The sequence below is a fragment of the Perna viridis genome, chromosome 7, assembly GCF_037379345.1.
Source record: "Perna viridis isolate PV_CMFRI_1.1 ecotype Kerala chromosome 7, ASM3737934v1, whole genome shotgun sequence".
NCBI classification, from domain to species: domain Eukaryota; kingdom Metazoa; phylum Mollusca; class Bivalvia; order Mytilida; family Mytilidae; genus Perna; species Perna viridis.
Genome location: NC_142451.1, coordinates 39085041 through 39112873, shown reverse-complemented (window position 1 = coordinate 39112873; position 27833 = coordinate 39085041). Strand labels below are relative to the sequence as shown.

Genomic DNA, 27833 nt, shown 5'->3' with positions numbered 1-27833 from the left:
CATGTTATTATACAATATAAAGATGCAATAAATCATTCAAAATAATTTACATTTACTTTGTTATTTACACCAATTAATAATTAGTAATAAAATGCGTAGGTGTGATAATCCTTCACGGTCTACTGAACTTGGATATACAGGCACGTGTCATTATGATATCTTAAAACACGTTTAAATCAATAATTGCTGCAGCGATACTTACAAAAATTGAAATACAACATCTTCATAATTCAAATTTTGTCTATTGATACTAATATGCACACATAAATGTTCCCATCCCGGGCTAAGTGCACTGTTAGGGGCTAAGTGCACTTAGCCCGGGCTAAGCGGTGTTTAGACAGACCCTACCAGCACAGACGTTGTTCAAAGACAGTATTGTGTTTTTTCCAGTATTTTTTTTTTTCCATCATACTGATATTTTTCTTCAAAATGTTGTATAATATACTGGCTTGCCGGTACTGTACAAAATTTTGAGAAAAAAATCACAATACTGCAACGAAACTATTTTTATGATAACGATATTAGTGTTGTAATTTATGGATACGAAACTGGGAATCGTTTTTGACATCATGGGATAACAATTAATTAAAACTGATAGGACAGAACTTTTTACTGGTAAAATGGGATGACTTATTCATGGACCGAAATGGTAGTAATTCGAAACGCGCACTACTTCCGGTTACGTGGCCATTTTGCTACGGTGGAACTTCCGCCGGTTGGACTAATCACAAAAATACGGCTTGAAGATGTTAACGAAGTTTGAAACAAAATCGGCAAGGGTGAAAGGTAAACATGCAGAAATCCTTTAGTTTCATTTTCAATTATTTTCAGAAGCTATATGTGTGGTTCCTGGGAACAAAGCTGCAAATGTACCTTTTGAATAACATTCTGAGTTTCTCTTTCTTCTCTTCAATAAAGAACATCAACGAACTGCAGGCACCTACATTACTCATTAGCACGGGGTGCTTGGGTTTTACTGATTTACCATTTTCGACTAATATGAGGAAGGTGAAACCTTTAAACGTTCCCGAAGAAACATTAATAAAAAATAACTTAGTTCGATATTTTTTTGTCAGCTCTGATTTGATGATTTAAACATATTTTATTCAATGAATAAATTGAATAGGATTGGCATGGCCTATATATATCCTCTCCATACAAGGCAACAAATACAACATGCAGATGGAAGATATTCACATGACTTGAAAACACACACACACAGATATATATGTATATAACGTCTAAGAATGTGACAACTCTATTCACTACACTGCTCCATCGGATCAAATTGATACAGGAAGATAACATAAACTTATAGAAGGGTCTGAAAAATTCCCAACGATGTTAGAGCGGTGTTGCCATAGATGTCACTGCGATACGAGTTCAAATCCCGCGGAGGGAACGGCAAATTTGACAGTTGGGAATTTTTCAGACCCTTCTATATACATGTATATAAAAGAGTACATTGATTGATAATGGTTATATTCAAGTACTTTTGTATTTAAATTAACATTTTACTCTAAACAAATTGTAATAGTAATTCTCTGTGCAATTTAAATTATAATCCATTATCTTCAAATTAAACTCCTTTTTAAAAAATTTTTTTTTTATTTTAGAATATTATCAGTATACATTTTTTGTAAACATTGACGGATAAAGTTCAAAGATTGAAAATTATTAACTCGATCTTGAAAAAAGAGGTATTTTCTGCACATTTCATGTTTTCTAGACATCATACACCGATCCCTTCATTAAGGAAGATGGAATTGATTTGAAATGATGATTTTTAATATCTAGCAATAATTAAAGTGCATATAATATATCATTTATTATGCTGATGAATAGATCAATAAATTAGTATTTTTTTTTATATAAAATCAATATTTTGTGAAAAATTAAATGTCTGTCAGCAATATAATGTTAAGGTCTAAGCAGACAGACTGCATTGATTACCTGTGGTGAGCATAGTAATTGCAAGATAACAAGAAATGATGATTATCTTCAATGTGGTCCCTACAGTGTGGACAGTTTTGGTTATCAGTCAAGTGATGAAGAAACAAATGTTGATTAAGATTGCTTGCTTCATTCCTCATGCTCTGATTTGATATATTATACTCATAACCTTCAAGTATGGTAAATTTTGTAATGACATATATTTGTCCTAAAGCACTATGCTAATTGTCATGGTCTGATATGTCTATTGGCCGAAATGTCTGGCATTCATAAGGAATTATTGGTTGTCATGGTCCGAAATGTCTTTTGGTCGAATCGTCCAGCACTGGCTAACATTATGGTTCTTAAATTTGCGAAACATCTTAAAAGATTTCTTTTAATGCATTTAGTTTCGCTTCATTCTGTTTCATTTTGTACAGATAAATTATATTTTTATAAGGATTTGATTCATTTAATTTAATTTCGTTTTGATTCTTTCTTTTATCAATTATTTTCGTTTCGCAATTTTTATGACCCGAGAATTATGGGTATTATTGATTACGTAATTTTCGTAAACATCTAGGCACCATACTGCAGATTATAAGGCAAACCCTATCTTGTGAAAGCTAAGATTCGATTTGTATAAATTATCGAAACTAGCAAATATTTTCTGCGACTGGTTTGGTTCTCAGTCGCACACATACAAGTATACACAAATGAAGCTGCCATTATGCTGTTTTTCAGCTACTGAAAATGCAGGTACAAACCGGATATTGATTTTTTTCTTCTTGCCATAAGTATACAGAACCAAGTTGATAATACAACCATAAATGCTCCCTTTGGAAGCGTATAAACTAACTCAAAAACGTATATATAACTGTGCCTTGCGTTATTGCGTGAGTCACGGTTATTGGATCGATTGTCATGGTCTGAAATATCTTTGGGTCGTTTTGGCAATCCCATGGAATTATGGGTAATGGTATATTTTTCGTAAACATTGGAGCGCCTTCTGTTGACTGTTTTGACAATCCATATCTTGGAAATTATATGATATGTTTTGAACTTAATCAGAAATGCTACTGAGACTGGTTCTGTTCTCAGTCACATTTTTCAAAGTGTACGAAAATGAAGCTGCCATTATACTGTTTTTAAGTTCCTGAATTTACATGCACAAACTGGATATTGATGCCTTTTCTGCCCATAAGTATACATGACCCAGTTGACAATACAGCCATTTAGGCTCCCAAAAGCGTATCAAGCTTTCCTCCTCACTAGCTTGGCTACAATACTAGATGTCAGCAAATTTGTGAAATGCAGAATGGTTTATACATATCAGTATAAAAGCTCTCCTGGTCGGAGTGTAGATCTCACCGTTTTCATGACAGAAGTGATTTCCGTCAATATGCTCACCAAAAGTTAATTTCCTCTATGAAAATCATTGTATAATACCTCATTTTTTTTTTAGAGCAAAATGTCAGCAATTTATCTGATGTTTTGTCTAAAACTTTGGGCATGAACTTGTTTCACAGGAGAGGACAGAAAATCTGTTAGCGAGAATTACTGTTTTGGAGAACTACTCTTTGACCAGTACAGAGCTTAGCTTTATGTTAGTTATTTACTTATACACACATGTATTGGAAATTACAGATACAATACTACCCTGTTCTGTACATACTCTTTCATTTAATATAAGTGGTAGCACTGCAGTGGAATGGTTTGTCAACTGAAACTGTACAATGTATGTTCCAAATCAATTAACATTTTTGTAAATTATGTGACACTGATGAAAAGTGAAATTGTAAAAGTCAGCCTGTCTCAAGATCTGTACCAGTGATTGATTTTCTCATTTTTTACCACTTGCTAGAAAAAGCAAGTGCTATTTTTTTTCTACTTGCTAAAACAAATTTTCACTTGTTAAATTTTTTAATATGTAGTAAATTTAAACAATTTAAACAACATAAATACAATCAAATTACAACAAACAAATATTGGTTAGGACCATAAGGGGCAGTATAATACAACAAACAGCTATTGGTTAAGGCCATAAGGGGCAGTACAATACAACAAACAAATATTGGTTAGGGCCATAAGGGGCAGTACAATACAACAAACAACTATTGGTTAGGGCCAGAAGGGGCAGTACAATACAACAAACAAATATTGGTTAGGGCCGTACGGGGCAGTACAATACAACAAACAACTGTTGGTTAGGGCCATAAGGGACAGTGTTTGGCCTCTTTGTTTTCTGTCCATTATACCTCAGCGTGTAACAAATGGCCTTAACTCGAAACTGTCCAGTGCCTTCCCACACATGTCAATTCTCATTAAATGATTTGAAATTCCTTCCCCCATTTCCTAACAGTCTTTAAAGAAGCAGTAACAGTTTGATTAATGACAGTGTTATTGTTATTGTCCGGCTGGCTTGTGGTGCCACTATCTGCATGATTTAAGCCTACTTCTGAGAGCTTCTGTTTGTTAGTTATTAAAAAAAACTGTAATTTGTCGACTCATGCCGGTATGATAAATATTGACCTTTTAAGGCTGTTTAATTTTCTTGTGTATTATCCTGGTCAGTAAGACCCTTTAAAGCAGGAGAAATAACCCTCGTATCAAGCGTTCTAATGATCATGACGTTAGAAAACGAAACTTGGCAATAAAAAAAAACATGCTAAAATTTGCCTGCATGATGTAGCTTCAACTCCCTAAATTGAAATTCCACTCGCATTTAGCAAGTATTTCCAGTAAAATTTGATTCCTGTGTACAGGGCAAAACATTGGATATGTCAACTGACGTAGAGCTGACTATACAAGACTAATGACTTACGTTTTGAAAGAGAAATCAGGATAAAACTTTCTATTTTCCTTTGTTAACCCTATGGCACTTAATTATTGTTAACTGTGCATACAACATATCTTATTATTTTTTATATTTTGTTTTTTTAGGTCTAACCTTCCATCCAAAGAGACCATGGGTTTTGACCAGTTTATTCAATGGTGTTATTCAGTTATGGGACTACAGAATGTGTACATTGATTGACAAATTTGATGAACATGATGGTAAATTTATACTCTTAACTATTCTTTCCTGGTTTGAAGTGGGAGACAGAAACTAGCAAAAAGAACCCATAGATTTAAAAAATAACTGTTCTTCCCACAAACTGATGCTCCTTTTGTATAATTATTTTATAAATTTTAAACAGCAATTGCCAAAATAACATTGTTTAAGGATTATTTCTGATACAAAGTTGGATTATAAAAATTACACATATATCGTTGTCAATAGATGAAAATATAAGAAAAGGGCAATATTTTGTACATGTAGTAAAAATCAAGGAAGGGCGTAATTTTGAACATTACAAACGAATAGACAAATGTGGAAAAGTAAGCTAAAATTGTTGGCAAAATTTCTATATGAAATAAATGTAGGTAGAAAACTATAAATGTTAATACATGTTTATTTTCAGGTCCAGTCAGAGGAATATGCTTCCACAATCAACAGCCATTGTTTGTATCTGGTGGTGATGATTATAAAATAAAGGTTTGTATTGATCCTTTATAGAGGTTAAAAGAATGACGTCCCTTTTTGATGATCATCTTAAGTGTTGGAGTAAAATATTTTTGAATAAACATAATTATGATTTCTTGCATGGTTGTCTGTTCAGACTTGAGAATTTGACATTCTTACTGACATTTGACGTTTGGGTCAAGTGATCAGAAAATTATAAACTGGTGTTAAAAGAAATTTTCTCAATTGCACAATGGATACCTGTTATAACACATTGAATTTTTTATCAGAATTTTTTAGACTTGTAAAAAATCTGAAAATTTTTTAACTTCATTGTATTTTGGTGTCAAAAGAAATTTTCTCATTGCTGAGTTTTTGCATGTTTACCTGTGGCTGTTAAAACACATTCAATAGACAAGTGTTTTTATCAGAAATTTTTAAACTGGTCAAGAAATCTGATAATTATAAACTTCAAGAAATTGAACTTCAGTTGCCACTTAAGGAAGAAGACTTAGAGTAAGGACCATAACTCTTTAAATCAGTAATATGTTTATATCTTAGTTACTTTGATGCTTACAAGACTTTGTTGTAAAATGCTTTACACAAACGTACAGATGATTTATAAGAGTTATGTCCTTTAGCCTAGGACTAACTCCTCGAGGAATAATATATTTGTGTACTGTAATGTTGAGATTGAAACTTGTACAACCTCAGATCTAGAAACTTTGAAAAATTGCAGATTATATTATGAACATTTTAAAAATTATTATATGAACCATAAAATTAAACCTGTCAGTTAATGTCCCATTAGAAAAGACAAAGACAAATTGACTTTAGATTGTGTAATTTAGATCCTTTTTTTTCTTTCAGGTTTGGAACTACAAACAAAAGAGATGTCTGTTCACACTGCTAGGACATCAGGATTACATCAGAACAACATTTTTTCATCATGTAAGTACATTTTGTATATAGTTATGTTATGTTTTCTCAAATGTCAATGATGGGGAACATTAAAAGAAAATTCTGTTCACTTGTTGATGGCAGATTTAGTATTTAGTTTTGCACATGCATTTGATGGACTGTAAATTTTTGTCTAAAAAAAAAATTTCTAAAATAAAAAAAAATAACTGTTTAATACTTTAATACTTTTACATCTCTTTAAATTTATTGTATGTGTTTTTATTTGTTTTGACAGTTTAGGTAAATAATTTTTGTGATTTTAGGAATACCCCTGGATATTAAGTTCATCAGATGACCAGACCATCCGAGTATGGAATTGGCAGTCAAGAACATGTGTTTGGTAAGTTTTGTACTTTAAACAGTCTTTCCAAAGGTTCAGTTTTTTTTTCAGGACATTTGGTCCTGTGACGACATACTGTTTTCAGGACCAAACCAAGTTTTAATGTCCATTTTTAGCTGAATCAAGATCGACTAATATTTCAGGTCTTCCGGTCTGGCATTATTTTTACCTGTGATATCCAACAGTCCGATGAACCTTCGGAAAGACTGCTTTATATCACCCTGCCACAATGAAATTTGCCAGTCGTTAGAAGATATCGAAGGATCTTTTTCAAACTTAGTACATTTATTAGGTATCATAAAATACAGATTTGGATCAAATTGCTGTTTGATTGAATTATTTTTTTATAAAAGTTATGGGTAATTTAAATTGTTTTACCCCCTAAATGTTTTTGCAGTGTGGTGGGTATCATTTAATTTACCATTAGATGCCCTTTTTTTTTATTGGAATAACTGTTGTATAGTATTAAATTAGTGTACATATGCTTAAATTAAAACCATTTTGCTGTACAGAAGAACTTTGTAGTATAGCTGGTAAATTGATATTTTTTTTTCATAGTGTCCTTGCGGGTCATAGTCATTTTGTAATGTGTGCCCAGTTTCATCCATCAGAAGATCTCATTGTGTCAGCCTCTCTAGATCAGACAGTCAGAGTGTGGGACATCTCGGGTAAATATTCTTTCAGAAGAAGTTCTAACAGCATGTTCACAGACCAGCTTGTGTAGACAGTAATAAAAAAGTTTTAGGAAAATTATTTTTTAAAACACTTGCAATCTCAAGTCTTTCTTTAAGTGTTGTGAGGTGCTAGGGATTTTTCAAAATGGCAGTCTAAAGTATCTGGTTTAGTTCATTTTTGGAACTTGATTATAAGGGCTGGTCTGAATCTTTGATAACATTAATTTTAATGATATATTAATTAAAATAATTATTATTAATGAATTATTATTAATGTATAGTTGTGGGATAACTGTAGATTTAGATTAATTTGTTGTATTTTGTTTAAACTTTACAAAACAGTGTGTCTGCCTCTGGTCAGAGTCATTTTCTTTCCCAAAATTCACTTTTAATGACAATTTGTAATGCTTGCATATGAAGTTTTTAAGTAGAAAAGAATACAATTATTGCAATATCCCACATCTTTTAGTGTAGCAGCCAAAGCATTATCTTATTTGAACATTCTCTCTGGGTTTTAAGTTTATAATCTGGCAGCTCAGGTGAATGGTCAGGTGCTGAACTACTACATTTACATGTACTAATATTTTTGTTTTGTTTTAGCTGCTGGGTGCTCTTGCTACTATTGAACTTCTCTCTGTAATGGCATTGAGTGAATCATGGTCTTGTTGACTAGTTTCATTAATTAAAAGATTCTTCTTTTTAAGTTGGATTGATTTAGTATCAAGTTTATGATTACCTCAAATATCAAAAGGGAGATAACTACTTTTAAAACTTATATATTTTAAAAATATTTTTTAAATATAGAAAAGTGTTAAATATAATGTAGTTTATTGACATTTGATCATTTCAGGGAACAGTAGGGGCTGAGTTGTTGGAAAAATTATCATTTAAGAATTTTAATTATTACATAGTAATTTTTGGTATCTGGTAGCATTTTTCTTTTTTTATGATGTAGGATCAGTTGTCTCTTGCTGATAAAAAACTGGCAGTTTCAAGTCAATTTCTTGGTTCTTGGTTCTCAGGCTATTTTTCAATTAAAACTGATAGGGAAATGATCTTTTGTATACATTTTTGTCTTTAAAATTTGGACATAAGGCATAGCATAAAAAATGACAAATTCTTATTCAGTTTGCAAAATATGATGCATCATTGTCTATTCACACATTGTCCCACCTTCATTTTCAAAAGTTGGCAGGAATGTAATAAGAATACAAACATACAAGAAAAGAAAGAAATAAAGGAAGATACTTCTGACGTAATGCGAACATAAATCTTAAAAAAACTAAGATCAATGTCCCTTTTTTGGTTAAAAAAACATGCTACACGTTAAAGTACCCTCTTCCCTGTGCCCCTCTATTTTCAAATCCTAGCTAGTACACTGACAATGGAGATGCTTTTGATCGATATGACAGAAATAATATTGAAGGCCCAATTAAAGTTTGAGTGAGCATGAGAACTATGAAATAGTTGGCTGTGTTTTCTTTTATGAGCAACATGTACTAAGTTCAATCTTTATTTTATCTTTCTGCTTTGCTGTAATCTTCATGCATTTTCTTCTAGGCCTTGTCAGCAAATCAGCTAGCGGGGAGGGTGAGAACTATACTTATCTTGTGGTGTCCAGAATGATTATGTGCTAGATATAAAGAATAAAATATCCATGGCATTTTGTTGATTGACTGCATTGTACAACTCGACTTTAAAAACTTTATTTTTGATTAGGAAATAAATTTAAATTCATTGTTAATAAAAAAAGTACTTTTAAATGAATGATACCATTGTAAATATATTTGTTTTTTTTAATAAAATTTCTTAATTTTTTTCGTGTATTGGTGATTAACTCTGGGTAATATGAAACATAAATGAAGGCTCACCTTCTGCTAGCTTGTGCATACTACAGTCATTAAATTCTGGCATTATGTTAAGCTCTTCTAAATACTGTAAATGTATTAATTTTCACAGATTCTGTCAAGTGAACATATTCACGGGTATCAATTTTCGTGATTTAAAAAATTATAAGCATTATTTTATGTTTGAAATAAATTTCGAGGGTATTATTTTTCATGATTTTCTGTCTACTGCAAAAATAGCGAAAATTAGTATGTTTTCAGTACTGTCCTGATTTGAGTTTAAATGTATTGATTAAACTTGTTTTCGGTTTTATTTCATACCCAGTTAGTACAAAATTTGTTGAGAGATAATAAAGGTTAATGCATTAAATTTTTATTTTTTTTTTAAATCATTCTCTGTCCAAAAGCATCATGATTTTGCCTTGAAGAAAATATCCATTTAATGAAAATATAACAATTAAACATACATGTACATCATTTTCATGGAATATTTTGTTGCATATATTCATAGATTTTTATATGTCAAAAATGATATCCTAATTTTTGCTGCAAGGATCTATAATTACTAATATGGTTTGCATGCTGGGCATGGTTAATTCTGATAAACAGAAAAAAAAACTGGTTTGTGGCCTCCATATTTTAATATACCGGTATGTACTGATTTATTTGTTTTTACCACTCTCCATATAGTACTGGTATGTTTGGATGGTATTGCTTTAAACATACAAGGAAATGCATACTGTAGATGTTATGAATATCTAGCTTCTGGCATCTTGAACATTTTTAGTAACCTGTAACCCATTTAAAAAAGGCCAAACAAAAATTTAAAATTGCCTCAATTAAAGTTATATCTTCATTTAATAATTGAAAATAGCTTTCAAAGGCATCGGAATTGAAGTTTTATATATGTATAGTTTAATTTTTATTTAAGACAGTTAAAGGTAGAATTTAACATTGAAATTTTAAAGTTTTTGATTTGAAATTAGTCAAAATTTATTTCAGGCTTAAGAAAGAAGAATGTATCTCCTGGTCCATCCAGTATTGAAGATAGGTTACGTAATACTGGACAGACAGATTTGTTTGGGATGTCTGATGCTGTTGTAAAGCATGTTTTAGAAGGACATGACAGGGGAGTCAACTGGGCAGCTTTCCACCCCACACTCCCCCTCATTGTGTCAGGGGCTGATGATAGACAAGTCAAACTGTGGAGGATGAATGGTAATTGTTTTAGCTTAATATGTAGTAATGAAGACAGTCAACTTCCTGGCAATATACAAATCAGTAAATTTTCAGTATGATTTAAAAAAAGAGACCAAATGTATATTCATTTTAATATAATCAGACCTGATTTTCTTTTGCTTTAAAGTGGAATTCCCCTTTTCCAAATTTGGATTTTACCGTTATAGTCCTATTTTTACTGTATATTTACAACCAGTTTTTTCGATTTTGCTTTGTTTGTTGAGATTGTAAAATTGGTTTGTATGAACATGTCTATACTTGCTGTCAGTTTCAATGTTATTAATATTGTATGCATTTTGCTGATTTTTTTGTACAAAAGAAGCCTGTAAACAAACTTAGAATGTAGCTACAAAAATGAAATTATATTTTTCAGATGCTAAAGCCTGGGAAGTAGACACATGCAGAGGACATTACAACAATGTGTCTTGCTGTACGTTCCACCCAAGACAGGAACTGATACTAAGTAACTCTGAGGACAAGAGCATTAGAGTCTGGGATATGAGTAAAAGGTAGATGTCTAAGGCCAGTGGGCAAAGTTATTTTCTGGCCGTTAGCCCAAGCAGTAATTCTTTATTTATTGCTCATAATGCCAGAAAAAATCACTGTATTTTAACTAGCCATAATCAAGTTTTACTAGACTTAGGCATTAGGCTAGTGGTTGAAGGTGCACACTGCTAAGGTTCCAGTTGATGTTATTTCAGTTCATTACAAAATGGTTGATATTGAAGAGAAATAAATGAAATATTTTTCATGTATTTTCACAGGAGCTTAAAGAGTTAAAAGTTTTAATGGGTGTATATCCATTCATTTGAAGTTCATTGACATTGAGGTCATATTTCTATTCTATTGATTGAGTTATTATAATAATACTGATTGTTAGCATTTATACCTTTTTACATGGGATATCTTGAAATATAGCAACATAGTACAGGCCATGACAAACTAAGAACATCTGTGATAAATTGTTAATGATTGTCTTTATTTAAAGAACTGGTGTACAGACTTTCAGAAGAGAACATGACAGATTTTGGATCATGGCTGCTCATCCAACACTGAACCTGTTTGCTGCAGGTCATGATAGCGGTATGATCGTGTTCAAGCTGGAACGGGAACGACCAGCACATGCTGTTCACAATAATTTTTTGTTCTATGTCAAAGACAAGTATCTGAGGAAGTTAGATTTCAATACATCCAAAGATGGTGCTGTCATGCAACTTAGAGGGTAAGTCTACCTTGAACAGGTTTTGACACTAACTTCATTTGTTTGGTGGTCAACAGGACTACTTCAGAGGTAAAACAGTAGTCCCCAGATGGTAATGATGGTTCTGTTCTTAGATCTTATGAAAAATAAGGCAAAATTTAGAAAGCCCAACTACAATGAAAAGTTTTCACGTAGTTCTCTCAAAAACTGTTAGTGTCGATCCCTGTTGAAAGTAGGTTTCTGTTAATGTATTGCTTTTCTTGGTTGCTAACCTTTGCCGATCCTGTCAAATGAACATATCCATGGGTATTAAATTTTGTGGTTTTGAAAAATGATAATTGTTTCATGGTGTGAAAAATCAGTTTTTTTCTCATGCTAGCTGTTTTTCCACACTTATTTGTCCATTTAAATAACAGTAAAAACTAGAACTTTTCACAAAATATGTTAATTGTATAAATTTTGTTGATTTATTATTAGCTAATAATTAATCTTGGAAAAGGTGAGTTTTGCATTGCTCTTTAATCACATGACCATTTCCGTAAAAATGTGATTCCTTGATTTATAATATTGTCTCTTAACATTCAGTGGAAGCCGATCACCTGTCTACAGTATGTCATACAACCCTGCTGAAAATGCTGTCTTACTCTGCACTGTAAGTAACATGTTTGATTATCTGTAACTCCATCAGACTTACCGTGCTACTCATGATTTTTTTTCTGTCTCAACGTCAAATTGCCATGATTTTTTAATTTGCCTAAAGATCCAAGATATGTGGTGTATTTATTCATACCCCAAAACATTGAATGGTATTGTATGCCACTGCTTTAAAGCTTTTCTATATTATCGCTGAAGAATCATTTATTATATTCTTTTCAGAGAACCAATGTCGTAGAGAATTCCACATATGATCTGTACTCTATACCTAAAGATAGTGACTCACAGAACCCTGACTGTAAGTATATGAAGCAGGGAAAACTTTAAATACCACTTCTGCAGAATTTTGTCGTATTATAATTTATCTTCATTATGTAGTTATTGTTTATATTATTTCTCAACTCCAGATGATAAAATTTAGATTTATGACAGTAAGCTTAAATACAGAATATTGTTATATATATTTTCTTTATTCTGTAGTAGTTGTTTAAACTTTTTCTCCATTTTTAGATTGTAACTTTAGATTTCAAACATGCAAGCATGAGGAGGGCATGTTTAAATTAAAATTTTTCTATTGAGAATGGTGAAATATTTAAAGTACAGACTTTTGTAATGGAGGTCTATTGATGTTAGTTGATAACAAACGAAAAACACACTTGTGTATAATGGCACGAATCACTTCACTGATATATTTTATCATTACTTGGTCGCTAAAAATTCATGTCTTTGTTGAATGGACGAAATATACATGTATTTTAGGTATATGATTGAGCTTCCTGTCATTTATCTGTTAAAGTGTTCATCTGTCATGGTTTCAACTTGACCTTTGAGGGTCATATTTTCTTGTTTTAAGTGTCAGTCTCTGTAAGAATCAGGCATTGGGTGAAACATGGCATTTTGCCTGATTCTTACAAAAACTTACACTTTAAAGTTCTTTATATGATGTTTTGGAACATTAGGAAAGAAGAAACAACTGACTTTACAATTGAGTAAGTAAAGCTGTTTTAACAAGTTTTAGAAAATAAACTGATTTTATAACAATGTTCATTCAAACTGATGGAAATATTACATTATCAATTATTTTATTATATTTTCAGCCCCTGAGGGTAAACGATCAGCTGGACTAACAGCAGTATGGGTTGCCAGGAATAGATTTGCTGTGTTAGATAAAACACACAGTGTAAGTATGGAAAGTTTGTCTTCTTCATTCTTGGTTTTTTTTAATGGTTAAAATATAAAAATGTCAAATTATAAAATTGTTTTCAGTAAGGACTGTTTGTTGAAATGTTGAAAAAAAAAACTTCGTCTAAAATAATTTGATAGATATGTTTACTTTGCTTGGTTAAATGACTTTCATTCACATAATTTTTTTCTTGTTATGAATTAAAAATATTGACTTGAATGTTTGTGCATATTATTTCATTGTTAGTGATTTTCAAGTAACAAATGAATCTCAAACATACTTAAATTTCAATAGCTTGGACCAATGGGACCAAAAATAATAAAATGTTGTAGCCAGAATCGGTTTTGCTAAAAATGCTTTAATTTTAGCCAGGACCAGTGGTACTAAAATACTAAAATTTTGTCAGAATGAACCAGTTAGACTTTAAATTTAAGGTATTGGTTTCTGTTGACAGATTGTAATAAAGAATTTGAAGAATGAGATCACTAAAAAAGTACCAGCCCCTAACTGTGAGGACATATTCTATGCTGGTACTGGCTGTCTCTTGTTGAAGGATGCTGATGGTGTTACACTGTTTGACGTACAACAGAAAAGGTTGGTCTTTCATGGTTTAAAATTATTCTTTATAATTTTTTCATAGCCAGTTGAAAAGAACCAGTTCCAATTTCAATACAAATCTTGGTAGGCTACTAAGTAGTTTAAATAGCTCTCTAGATAGAAATCTGCCCTACATTATACCAATGTGTCCTACTTAACTACTTTAGAACACATGTGTGACCTTTTGGATGCTGCCTTTTAAGTTTGAATAGCTGTCAATTATGATGACCTTCACCTCTATATCATTCCATCCATCACTGTGTTTGGGTAGCTTGTACTCTATATACAAGTGATTTACTTGTTTCTGATTGGATGACACTTTTCATTTTATTTAAATATTCATAGACCAAGCCTATTTTTAGTTTCAATTACTTAATTGAATTGAATGATTAAACTTCTTTTAGAAAGAATTTGGTGCTCATACATTGTTATACTGAGATTCTTTCTAGCTGAAGTAGTTTTAAGAGCTTAAAGTTATGGTAACATTCATTACACTTTTGCAAAATGGCCATGTTTTCAGTTTGCAATATAAATGCATGAACCAGTCCTTTTAAGGACCTTCTTAATATTAAACAGTTTAAAAAAAAAAAACGTTAAAGAAATGTGAAGTGATTGTAAATACTAGTATCATTTTAAAATTTTTTTTTGATTTTCAGTTACTGTTTTTATAAGATGCCGTAAAATATAAACTTGAAAATGTACCAGTATAGAAAATAGAAAATTTAGCAATGATTTAAATGGCCTCAGTGAGTTGTATTTACTTGACATTTAGAGGTTAAGCTCTTCAGCGTCCAAAAGGTCACACAGGTGTTCTAAAGTAGTTAAGTAGGACACATTGGTATAATGTAGGGCACATTTCTACCTAGAGAGCTATTTAGACTATTTAGTACCCAACCAAGATTTTTATTGAAATTGGAGCTGGTTCTTTTCAACTGGCAGTAAAGGACTTTTGAGGATAACATTTTCAGAGTGTTATAAAATGCCTGCTTTAGAGATCGTAAAGAAATGGAAGTAGTCAGATATGTGAATTATTCTAGGAAGTACATCTTCAACATATTCTCATCTTCTAAATGATATTTTGAAATTTCATATATTGTTTTGTTATCTTGCAGATTCTTACATGTACTCATATATGGAGGTATATAATGTGTCAATTTGTAGTCATTTATGTTATTGGAACTTTTGTTATTTTCAGATCCCTAGCCTCTGTGAAGATCTCCAAAGTGAAATATGTAGTTTGGTCCTCAGATATGTCTTATGTAGCTCTGCTCAGTAAACATGGTAAGACATTTAATACGGTGTAGATAGTTATTCTTTGTTTATACTTAATTCCATCATTTAATTTAAACAAAAAGTCTTACAAATGAATTCCACAGGTTTTAACATGAGTGAAAATCTCTTAGGTACTGTAAAGTTCTACAAATAGCATTTCACTGTGTCTGAAAACAAGAAAATGCAGGCTCGAGGGCCACAAAACTGGAAAAATCACGTAAGTCGGAAACAATTCTTAATTATTTGTGATGTTATATATCCCCCAATTGTGAGACTTTGATAAGAGTTATTGTGGAAGTTATGTATATATATTCTCAGACTTAAGTAGCAGTCTTTCTAAAAGTCAGACAGATGGTGATTCATGCATGTCAAAAACTAACTGAATTCATTTTGATTTCTACTTCAGAAACCCTTATAGATCACATAACCAGTAATAGTTTTTCATTTGGTGGTTGTGCTTTTAAGAAAAAATTGATATAAATTGTACATGAAATTGGAACTTTACAAGAGTTATTGTTCTTGATTTGGTTTGATTTGGTTGATTTTAGTGGGAAATAAAAGTGTGATTTTCTCAAAAGTACAGATCTAAATACAGAAAAAAAACTATTGTCACATGAAAATATAGCATATGTAGACCAAAGAAGAATAATCTGATCCATGGGTTTTCTATAACATGAATCACTTTACCATGGGCAGTGTCTGACTTTTATATGGATTGGTACTTAAGTATTTTTGTTGTTAGTGATGCCAGGGCCAGGTCTTAAAATTTTCAAGTTATTCACAACTAATTACAAATATAATAAATAAAATATAGACTTGTGATTTTATTATCAATACTATATTTCTTACAGTAATCTCTGTATGTAACAGAAAGCTTGAGAACTTGTGTACAATCCATGAAAACATTCGTGTGAAGAGTGGAGCTTGGGATGAAAGTGGTGTATTTGTCTATACTACCAGTAATCACATCAAATATGCTCTCACTAATGGGTTAGTATACTGAATATTTCAGAACTCATCAATTTGAATTTTGATAACTAATGTTTTGTTAAATGTAATTTTGTACTTTTTACTTCATGGTGATTTAACGAAGCCAAGAGAAAGTTAGTCCTTGGAAATTTCTGTTTCATAATGAAAAAATATAGTAGTCAATTTGAAGGCAAATAAAATTAAAATTGTTCAAATTTGCTTTCAAATGACTTCTATTTCTTTATGAAACATTAATTTTCAAGGGCTAACTTTTTTCATAAAGAAAAGAAATAGGAGTCAATTTATAAAGCTAATAAAATGAACAATTTTAATTGGGCTGATATTGATTTGTTTTGGTTTTGGTAAATTATCTATAACATGTTGAAACAAAAATTTGTGGCTAAATTCTATATTTAAAAGAGTAATCAATGGAATCAAGATTCCAGTGGAAATCAAAAGAATGTAATTCAGCAACAGTGGCCAGACATGGAAAACAGACACACAAATTCATGAAAAGTTTGATTCCTTTGTTGACAATTGATTTGGATGAGTTGATTCCTTTATTGACAGTTGATTTGCATGAGTTGATTCCATTACTGACGATTGATTTGGATGAGTTGATTCCTTTATTGACGGTTGATTTGGAGAGTTGATTCCTTTATTGACGGTTGATTTGGATGAGTTGATTCCTTTATTGATGATTGATTTTGGATGAGTTGATTCCTTCATTGACAGTTGATTTGCATGAGTTGATTCCTTTGTTGACAATTGATTTGGATGAGTTGATTCTTTTATTGACAGTTGATTTGCATGAGTTGATTCCATTACTGATGATTGATTTGGATGAGTTGATTCCTTTATTGACGATTGATTTTGGATGAGTTGATTCCTTTATTGACGATTGATTTGGATGACTTGATTCTTTTATTGATGATTGATTTGGATGAGTTGATTCTTTTATTGATGATTGATTTAGATGAGTTGATTCCATTACTGACGATTGATTTGGACAAATTGATTCCTTTGAGTGTCTTTATATTTGATTCCTAATTTTTATTGGTGCATGGTGAAAGGTGGTAATTCTATCATTTCATGATTTTTTTAACTTTTTTATTATGCAGTGATCATGGAATCATCAGAACTCTAGACCTACCGATATACATCACAAGAATCAAAGGAAACAGTGTGTATTGTCTAGACAGAGAGGCAAGGCCGAGGGTTCTTAGCATTGATCCTACTGAGTTCAAGTTCAAACTTGCACTTGTCAACAGAAAATATGAAGAGGTAAAGTAAGGATTGAAAAAAAAAGCAGATTCAATTTTAACACTACACCTATAGTTTAATAGAAGACTTTTGGTTTCTAGTTATGCTCTCGTTGTTGATTATACCTTAGTAATAGGTTGGAATGAAATTGACTTGTATTCTTCAAACTTTACAGCACAGTGAATACATGAACACAAAAAAATAGTTACAAGTGGAAATGCCTGAACATTTCTACACTAAAGTTCACATACAGAATTTTACTATTACTGATGTTATTTTATAAGCTTAGAAATCCATTTGAAAGAAGTGAGGTTTTTATTTCATATGCATGTATATAACTCTAAATTTTAGGTATTGCACATGGTGAGATCTGCTAAGCTTGTTGGACAGAGCATCATCTCTTACCTACAGAAGAAAGGTTACCCAGAGGTGGCTTTACACTTTGTCAAGGATGAGAAAACTAGATTTGGATTAGCTCTGGAATGCGGAAACATTGAGGTATGTACTTATAGGGCATTCATTGTAATTTGCCTATTTTTGATGCATGATGGAGAATAAAGAACTTGTTATAAACTTGAGACTGGAAAGAGGTAAGATTCAAGTTCTTCTCCAGAGTACAAAAACACTTCATGAATACTACAAACCATCAGCAAATTTTATCTAACTAAAACCATACTACTTCAGGATAGAATGATTTATGCCTTAAAATAAGATAATTTAAATGCAGAAGATATAAATATTTTATATCTTGACTTTTCAAGTCTTCTTAATTTGGCTAAAAATAAATGTTAGTACTTGTTTAATTCAACAGATTGCATTGGAGGCTGCAAGAGCTTTAGATGACCCTGCCTGTTGGGAGAAGCTAGGAGAAGCTGCTCTCTTGCAAGGAAATCACCAGGTGGTAGAAATGGCCTACCAGAGAACCAAAAACTTTGACAAACTCTCTTTCCTTTATCTTATCACTGGAAATTTGGAGAAACTGAGGAAAATGATGAAAATTGGTAAGTCTGAATTATGAAGTTTCACCTTTTGATTTATTTGAAATATTGAGCATTGTTTTGAAAGAGAATTTCTTTTTTTACCTTGAAAAATTAACTGAAGTTTCAAGATATTGGGAATATTGACTCTACATGTGAAATACATGTAAGTCACTTTTATTACATATAACTTTTTTGAACAAATTAGACATTATTGTATCAGCGCATACAAAATGTGGTGGAAATGGTTGACAATTTGTCTTATGACTTCAGGCTTGAAACTTATTTAAGCAGAATGAAAATTGAAAATACTTGGTTATACATACTTGAATGATACTGGATGATATTTATTGATTAAAATCATTTATTTTAGCTGAGATTAGAAAAGATACCAGCAGCCATTTCCAGAATGCCATGTTCCTTGGAGATGCTTCAGAAAGAGTCAAAATTCTTAAAAATGTTGGACAGAGTGAGTTACTTATTTTGAAATCCATTCCATCAGTTATATCAGCAAAGAGATTGTTTTTCAACAACAGTTTAGCATTTTTGTAACACTTATATTTTGTACTTTGGCATCAGGACAAAAGCCCCCCCCCCACCCCCATGAGAAATTACTTTATCAATTATGAGTAATATTTCTATTAGTACTGAAAGTGTAAAAGTTGGAATTTAGTTTCAAAATTGTTAACATTTTAACTTTTTGTTTCTGTTTTACAATATTTGATCAATAAAATGATAACAGTTGTTAAATATACACTCTTTAAAAAGGAAATATATCTAAAAACAGTCATTTTGTTTTCTTTTTAAAAAGTATATTACTGGCAGTTTTTCTTATTTCATTGATGAAATTTCAAATGATTCTGGTAATAAGAAATACAACATCAAATATAAACGAGTATACCCTTAAAAAAACTAATTAGAATTTTTAAAAAACGAAACAAACAAACAAAAATGAAAAAAAAAATACATACACAGAATACACAGACTCATTTTAATACAAACAGAAACTTCGTAAGAACACTAAACAGAATTAAAAAATACGTATACAAAGAGGCTTGTTTTTCTATTTGTCTCGAAGATAGATATTTAACATCCAACATTTTCTTTCATTTAAGAATCTCTAGCTTATGTGACAGCTGCTACACATGGCCTCAATGAGGAAGCAGAACAGCTGAAGGAACAGTTTGGAGAAAATGAAAGAGTACCAGATCTCTTTCCCAATGCAATGTTACTTCAGCCCCCAGTACCCATAATGCAACAGGAGAGTAACTGGCCATTATTGACAAGAACTAAGGGATTCTTTGAAGGAGCAGTATCTGCCACAGGAGGTAGGTTGTGTAGTTCACTTTTATGCCTCCTTCTTTGTAGGTAGATATGGTTTGGAATCCTGTTGTCATCAGCACATGTATAAAAGTGAAGTTTGGGAAAATGTGACAAAATTAACATGATTAATTGGGTGTATCACACCTTAATATGATTTTTTAATAATTTTTTGTCAGTTTTCAGCAGAAATGGTGCTCTCTAGGGGTTTAAGTGGGCATGTCATATCTATTACCTGTGATTTTTTTATTTATTTTATTTAAAAAAATCTTCAGTTGACCCCTGCTTGCCACATTCTTAAACTAAAATTTAAAAATCGTAAGTAGGATAGTTTTTCTTGCTAGAGTAAAGTTGAAATTATAATGTCAGACATGAAAATACTGTATATTTCAGCCAAAGCTGCTGGTGGTCTGGCTGCTGTTGATATGGATGACATGGCTGGTGCTGGGGGAGGATGGGGTGATGATGCTGATCTTGTACTTGATGATGGTTTGTTTTATTATGTTACCTGTAGTTCATTACAACTGGGCTCTTTTACAGTGACAAAAAAATTCAGGAATTAATCACAGAAACTCCATTTTATCATTGTGTTACCACGGGCTGGCCATTTATGTAAATTGTTATTGAACAAATATGGAATTTCTGTTATTTATTTTCGATTCTAATAGGACTACCTTTTTTCCTATTTTTTAGTAGACACAGACTATGAGTTGCATGAAATGTTGGTCCTGTGTTAATCTTTTTTTTTTACCATGGTTGGGGTCTAAAGAGCTTTGAAGCATGTCATATTAGAATATATATATTAATCTCATCTCATAGTCAGCTGAATTACGAAAGTTTCATATAATTAATTTTTTATGCATACTGAAGTTGTTTTGGATTATAGTTATTGTTTTGTTTTTTTTTCTGTCTTATAGTATTGTGTTCAAAATGAATGTTTGTACACTCTGTGATGTGAATGTTAAAAAAAAAATTTATGGACATCATAAAGTAATGCTGCGTTTCATACACTTTATTTATGCATGAGTCTTAAAACTGTTTGTGGTTACTTTTTTAATAGAGGGAGGATTTGGAGGTGATGGACTTGATGAGGAAGGCATTGCTGGAGGGGATGAGGAAGGAGGTGGATGGGATGTTGATGATGACCTTGAACTTCCTGCTGACCTAGATGTAGGCCCCACAACAGATGGTGGTGAAGGTTATTTTGTACCACCAACCAAAGGAACCAGTCAAGCACAAGTATGTTAATATGGTTGTTTTAGTATTTTTGGGGGGAGGGTAAAAATGTAAAAAAAGTGGTTTGTTTAAATTATGACTTTGAATATTAATTGATGGAAGTTTTTCCTGTAACTTAGTTGTAAACAAAAGGATTTTATAATACTTGTTACCATATCAGTAGTAATTATTAGGAGATTATTTTTTAGATCCAAGGAACAACTTTGTGTGATTGCACTGTATTGAATTGCCTGTATTGTACCATAAGTCTTAAAAAATCTTTTTTTTTTAAGTAACTATGCAAGCTATTCACAAATCTTTATATTTTAAAAAAGTAGACATATTAGTTTGATATGAAAAAAGTCAGTTTTAACCTATTTCTTATGAATGCATTTCTGCAGATGTTTCAGATACTTAGATTTGCAAGATTTATTAGTTAGGATTCAAAAAGGGTTCAATTGGACTGATTTAGTTATGATTTTTAATTGCTCTATTTTTAGGTATGGTGCAATAATTCTCAATTACCTGTGGATCATGTGTTGGCTGGATCATTTGAGACAGCTATGAGAGTAAGTTTAGGTTCTGTTTTACTACTCTATATTGTACCCTGGCCATGCCATTTTGCATTTACCATTTGTCTTTTTTTTTGGCTACAGATATTTGTTATTACATTCTCCCCAATTTCTGCTAAGCAGAAAATTTTCATATTTATTGCTACAACGTTATGAGTTTTTAGTTTCATTTCCCACCTACAGTTTAGTCAAATTATTGATTATTGTAAAGCATCTATGGCCGAACCATACTTTTAATAGCTCATGAAATTTACTGGCTTGCCATTTATATCAGCAGTATTAATCAAGAAACTTATAAAATAAATGATGTAGATATAGACCTTTTATGAAGATTACATATGAAACTACATGCATTATACCGTTTTCAAACTAATTTTGGGGGAGTATGTAAAAATTTCTTTTTTCAATTTGTCTGTTTTAATCCCGTATGTCCACTAATCTTTTAAGTAAATCTTATCCTAAACCATTCTAAGGATTTTGATGAACTTTTATATGAAGGTGACACATCATATCAGAATGTGCATAATGAAATTTAATTTTCACCAGATGTTTGCAGACGTAGATATTGCAAACAAGAGGTTTTACATGTTGAAACTGCTCAAGGTAAAGTTACTTATGGTTTCTTTCTTTCCCCCAGTTACTTCATGATCAAGTAGGAGTAGTGAGTTTTGATACCTACAAACAGTTGTTTCTACAGACATACAGCAGAAGTAGAACATGTTTCCAAGGAATTCCATCCACACTGCCATTGTTTGGTTATCCTCATAGAAACTGGTAAGTTTGACACCAAACATAAAAACCCAAATACAGATACAAAAAAATAGTAATTTTATCTGAAATTCAATTTCAGTTCTTGCTTCTCATAATATGAGAAGAAGTAATGTGGAAGGTTCAAAGAAAAGTGATTCTTAGACAAACAAAGCAAAGAACACCAAGCAGACAACATACAAAGAAAGGTTCTTAGACAAACAAAGCAAGGAACACCAAACAGACAACACACAACAAACAAATTGTACAACACAGAAAAACCACAACAGTTCAAAGTAAAAAGGAACATAAAAAACCATTATTGTAAATCAAATTATTTTGACTGTATTTGGTGATCTATGCTCAGCAAGGGTTCTTCATAGGTATTTTAAAAATGATAAAATTTCATAACAAATAGTTCATTCAACTCTTGTGAGTTTGTTTAGAAGGTGTTCATATTATCAGGAATTTTATTTTCACATTGTTGTTTTTGTAGGAAGGAAGCAGGAGCCCGAAATGGTGTACCGGCTGTAGGTCTGAAGCTCCAGTCATTAGTTCAACAGTTACAGGTAGCCTACCAGATGACAACATCGGGAAAGTTTCCAGAAGCCATAGAAAAATTCCGAACTATACTTCTCAGTGTTCCATTACTGGTGGTTGACAATAAACAGGAAATTGCTGAGGTAAACATATAATGTTTATTATGCTTTGTTAACGTAAGGAGGTAGACGTGTGGTAAGGGACATAACTCTTGAAATTAGTGATATGCTTGTATCATATTCAATGTCACCCAAGACTTTCAAACTTTTATTTGAAACATAATGAAATCAATACAAGTTACTTTGATGTTTATATGTGATTGATATAAAGAGCCTGAATACAAACTTTCCAATGATTTGTAAGAATTGTGTCCCTTACCCTAGGTCTACCTCCTCAAGTACCAGTCCATATAAAATTCAGACACTTTCTATGGTATGGTAGAGATGACTCATGGTGTAAAAAAAACTACTTAACGAATGATTCTTTTTTGGTCTACATATACTTTATTTTAAGTAGCGACAGTCCTTTCTGTATTCAGATTTGTATTTTTGAGAAAACCTTACATTCACATCCCACAAAAATCAACCAAATCACTCTTGCAAAGTGCCAATTTCATATACATCTACAATTTTTATCTCAAAAGTACAATAACCAAATGAAAAACTATGATTGGTTATGAGGTCAGTAAGTGTTTTTGAATTAATAATGAAAGTGAATTTGGTGGGTTTTTCACATGCATGTATCACCTCCTGTCTTTTGTTATAAAGACTCCTATTTAACCACTCGATGTAGTGGTTGTCTTTGCTTTAGTTTAAAGGAAATTGGCTATTCATATTCATTTGAACATTCTTATGTACAACTGAAATTTCAGGGGGATTTAATGTCAAAAGTTGAATGTACAAGAAAAACTTCTTATGTTGAATTCTCATGCTTTTACAGTGGCAAGGTAAAATGGGTGGATTAATTTGAATTTTGAAATGCTTACGTTTGTGCATTTAATGACACAGGTTTTTTTTTTTTTGCTAAAGGTTTAGAGTAGTAGATTTAGATGTAAAACTTCCATGTACGAGTAAATTTTCAGGGTTAGAATATCTGGTGGAGAATACTTTCCAATAACAGTATATAATGTCCCTCATGTTATTTTGGGATGCCATGATGAATTTTGAATTTGTAGGTCCAAATACTGTGAAAGTACTTTAATTTGTGGATACCAGTTTTCTTAGATTAGGGAAGAAACTCAAGTACATGGATTCTTGAATTTGTGGTTTTTAGGTTTTCAATATTCACATCAATAAAAGTCTCCTTTTTGTAGGGAACCAAATATTGTGGTTTGGCAAACCCATGAAAACCACAAAAATTGATACCCCATGAATAATAATACTTTGACAGTAACCAAAGAATCTATTTATTTTTAGGCCCAGCAGTTAATAGAGATCTGTAGAGAATATATTGTTGGTCTTACCATGGAACAAACTAGAAAAGAATTACCTAAATCTACGTTACCAGAACAGAAAAGATTGTGTGAGGTAATATACATTTATGTTGAAACATCCTTATTTGTTCGGCTGATAGATTGGTCATGGAAAAGTTCTAGTTAATCTATATTTGCTTAAATAATTATTTTGTGCTATGTATAGATAATACTTTTTGCTGCACATGAACATAAAAAAAATATTTATGCACTTTATTTATTCACTAGCATTTAAACTTTTTTGTATTTAGGCCATTCCATTCTTGGTTCTATGGCCATTTTAATGATGGATAATATGTTTATTCCAAGTACAAAGTACATCACTACTGCCATTAGAAGTGTGATCAGGAAAATAAATCATACATCTCTGTAGGGATGTCATTCAGCCGATTTGTAGATTTGGCTTTCTATCATTACAGTTCTGTATATCAATTTTGATTTCTGTGAATGTATTCATTTTTGCGGTACCTATTTTTCGAGGATTTTGTCAAGTGAACATATTTGCAGATATGAAAAAAAGTGATAAGCCTGATATAGTGTTTGAAATCAATTTCACAGGTACTTTTTTTTTCATGTTTTTATGTTCAATGCGAAAAAAGCAAAAATTAGTTCATTGCAAAAATTAATATTTTTACAGTATACCATTTTCTGGTTCTGTGTTGTTCCTCATTTACTAGCTTTATTGATTTTCTATTGTTCTACTGGTCGAGAATTTCTCAGGCTACTGCCATGATACTGAAAAATATTTGCAATTTCCATTGACAACATTACATCAAATTGACATTGATGTCAAATTTAACAAATAACCTCAGTTTTGAAAGTCTCGACAGAACATTAAATCTCGTCCTAACAGGCCCACTGTAATATTTCTGTCTCAACTTCAAAACTGTTTTTATTCTGTATGTTTTATTCTTTTGTACAATAGATTCAAAACACATGATGGTTCAGACATTTCATAATTAGATTCCTCATTTTACATTATTTGCTCAATTTTTTTGTCTTCATTTCAGATGGCTGCCTACTTTACACATTGTAATCTTCAACCCATCCATATGATCTTAACATTACGTACAGCACTCAATTTATTCTTCAAATTAAAAAATTATAAAACAGCAGCATCATTTGCCAGGAGATTATTAGAGCTAGGACCAAAACCAGATATAGCCACACAGGTATGTAAAATAGGAATTTTTTTTTAGATTCAGGGTAGTAACAGGGGTTCAAATCAGCTTTGGTCCAAGGTCCTGGATACCCAATATCTGATGCAGGACCATTGAAATTTCATTTGCCTTGGTCCTGGAGCTAACCATATTTATGTTCACTCTTATTAGGAATCTTTTTTTGTTATATAGGACCTTTCATGTAGGATGCAAAAAAGTCTAGGACCTTTCACTCACGAAAGTAAATTTGAACCCCTGAGTAGCCCTAGTTTTACCAATAAAAATATACTGAAGTGGAACATAACTTAGATTCAGCAGGTACAAACTCCTAGGAAGCTGACACAGTGTATGTCCCTCCTTTGAGATTGCGTGATCTCCCAAATTTTTGTAAAGTTAACCTCCCTCCACTAGCACAAAAAAAAAGATGCCAAAAAAAAAACAAAAAAACAAAAAACACAAGCACACACAAAACAAAACTGTGCATTAAAAATCTGAGATGTACCCATATATCCTTATTGTGAAAATTAAGATATGGTACAGGGGGTTTGTTGGAATTTTAGCTATTTTTATCAATTGAATAGCATCAGGAGAGATTTTTTAAAGTTGAGCTCTTTAAGTGATTTTATAAATCTATTATTTCTTATTCAGGACTATATACTACATTTTGTTTGTTGTGCAATTATTGATTTATTTGTCTTTTTTTTTTTCATTTCAGACAAGAAAAATATTAGCAGCTTGTGAACAGAAAAATACAGATGAACATGAATTAAAATATGACCAACACAATCCATTTGATATATGTGCTGCTACATATGTTCCTATTTATAGGTTTGTATAAGATTAAAATAATTCCATTGGACTTATCTGTTGGACTTCAGATTTTATTTGGATGATTCAGGTCTTTGTAAACATGCGGTTAAAATCCATTGGTGCGTGTATGAACAGGCTTCTAGCAGGGTTTTGAAATGCCTAAAACTCAAGGTCTAGAAAACACAGACACAAGTATCCGAACTGAAATGAGATGAATGTAGAAAGGTTTTAACCAAAAACTGGGTCAAGTTGGAGCAAAGAGGATCATGGATTAGGTGCACTGGCAGAGTTAACTATGCCTTATAGCTTATGTAGGGCTCCTGTCAAGTCTAATGAAACCAACAAAAATGATAGTCATATGGTAGTCAGATTTAAGCAGAAAAAGCCAAGTCCATCATTAATATATTTGGATTTACTGTAAACGTATTAATTTTAGCAGTTGCTAATTTTTGCGAATTATGTCAACTGAACATGCTCGCGTTTATCAATTTTCCGGGTTTCACAGAAATATGCGTTACCAAGTGTTCATAATCAATTTGGCGGGTGCTGTTTTTTGTAGTTTTTTCTTCAAACACAGAAATAGCAAAAATTAGTATGTTTACAGAATTTATAGAAGTACCTCTTACTAAAATGAACCAAATTAATATTAAAAATGGCACATGACTATATTTTGGTTTATTATATTTTCAGAGGAAAACCTGTTGCAAAATGTCCATTAAGTGGGGCATGTTATTTACCAGAGTTCAAAGGTCAAACATGTAGAGTAACACAGGTGGGTTTATTTTCATAAAAAAAAAGTGCATCTTTTATTTTATGATTTTTCAGTATCTTGAAATTCTCGTATAATAAAATGCCAAAAAAGAATGAACTGTAAGCAGAAACATAGAGTTTAAGATTTCTTCTGAAGCCATTTTCAGAATTTCACATGGTATATTCTTTTTCTTACAGGTGACAGAAATTGGAAAAGATTGCATTGGTTTAAGAATTAGTCCGATTCAGTTCAGATGAGCATCTTTCCAATTTTTAAGACCATTGATGGGGTTAATATTTAGGACATAATCTATTGTTGACTAAAAGAAACATGTTAGTTATTATTGACGTAACTGAATTTTTCATTTGGAGTTAGAGTTGAAATATTGGATTAAAACATATGGAAAATACATCTAATGATTTGATATTGTTGGTACAAATCAGTATTGAGAAAGTGAAACTTTTATTCCAGTATGGAGGACAGACATCTTATCTTGATAAATGAATTTACAGCCATGGTCTTAGTATGTTGAGAGATATTATTTATTAAATTGTCAAATTTCTGTGATTGAGATATTTATTATATGGGATTATTGTGCTATGTATTGTCAAATTGATTAAAATATGAAAATTTT

At 31.6% G+C, this 27833-nt stretch overlaps 1 protein-coding gene across 2 annotated transcripts; it reads left to right on the top strand.

The window, feature by feature from the left end:
• The first annotated feature begins 654 nt into the window (after window positions 1-654).
• LOC148612634 (coatomer subunit alpha-like) lies at window positions 655-27833 on the top strand. Of its 2 annotated transcripts, XM_088594278.1 has the most exons (31): window positions 672-786; window positions 4876-4989; window positions 5397-5470; window positions 6308-6388; window positions 6661-6737; window positions 7296-7405; window positions 8972-9001; window positions 10261-10476; window positions 10871-11006; window positions 11486-11719; window positions 12284-12350; window positions 12575-12650; window positions 13450-13532; window positions 13990-14129; window positions 15328-15413; window positions 16256-16394; window positions 17495-17657; window positions 17988-18134; window positions 18448-18637; window positions 18987-19082; window positions 19729-19941; window positions 20327-20422; window positions 20994-21172; window positions 21649-21717; window positions 22358-22494; window positions 22964-23150; window positions 24423-24533; window positions 25489-25650; window positions 26354-26466; window positions 27139-27220; window positions 27397-27833. In XM_088594278.1, the coding sequence occupies exons 1-31, from the start codon at window positions 747-749 to the stop codon at window positions 27454-27456; spliced, it is 3708 nt and encodes a 1235-aa protein (XP_088450404.1). In that variant the 5' UTR covers window positions 672-746; the 3' UTR covers window positions 27457-27833. The 2 variants fall into 2 exon arrangements, with proteins under 2 accessions (XP_088450405.1, XP_088450404.1); XM_088594279.1 differs by lacking the exon at window positions 8972-9001 and having other exon boundaries at window positions 655-786.

Coding starts and splice junctions, on each gene's coding strand:
- LOC148612634 (XM_088594278.1), top strand. CDS start 747: ATGTTAACGAAGTTTGAAACAAAATCGGCAAGGGTGAAAG. Junction 15,414..16,255: donor AGCTCTGCTCAGTAAACATG/GTAAGACATTTA, acceptor TATTTCTTACAG/TAATCTCTGTATGTAACAGA. Junction 24,534..25,488: donor AACAGAAAAGATTGTGTGAG/GTAATATACATT, acceptor TCTTCATTTCAG/ATGGCTGCCTACTTTACACA.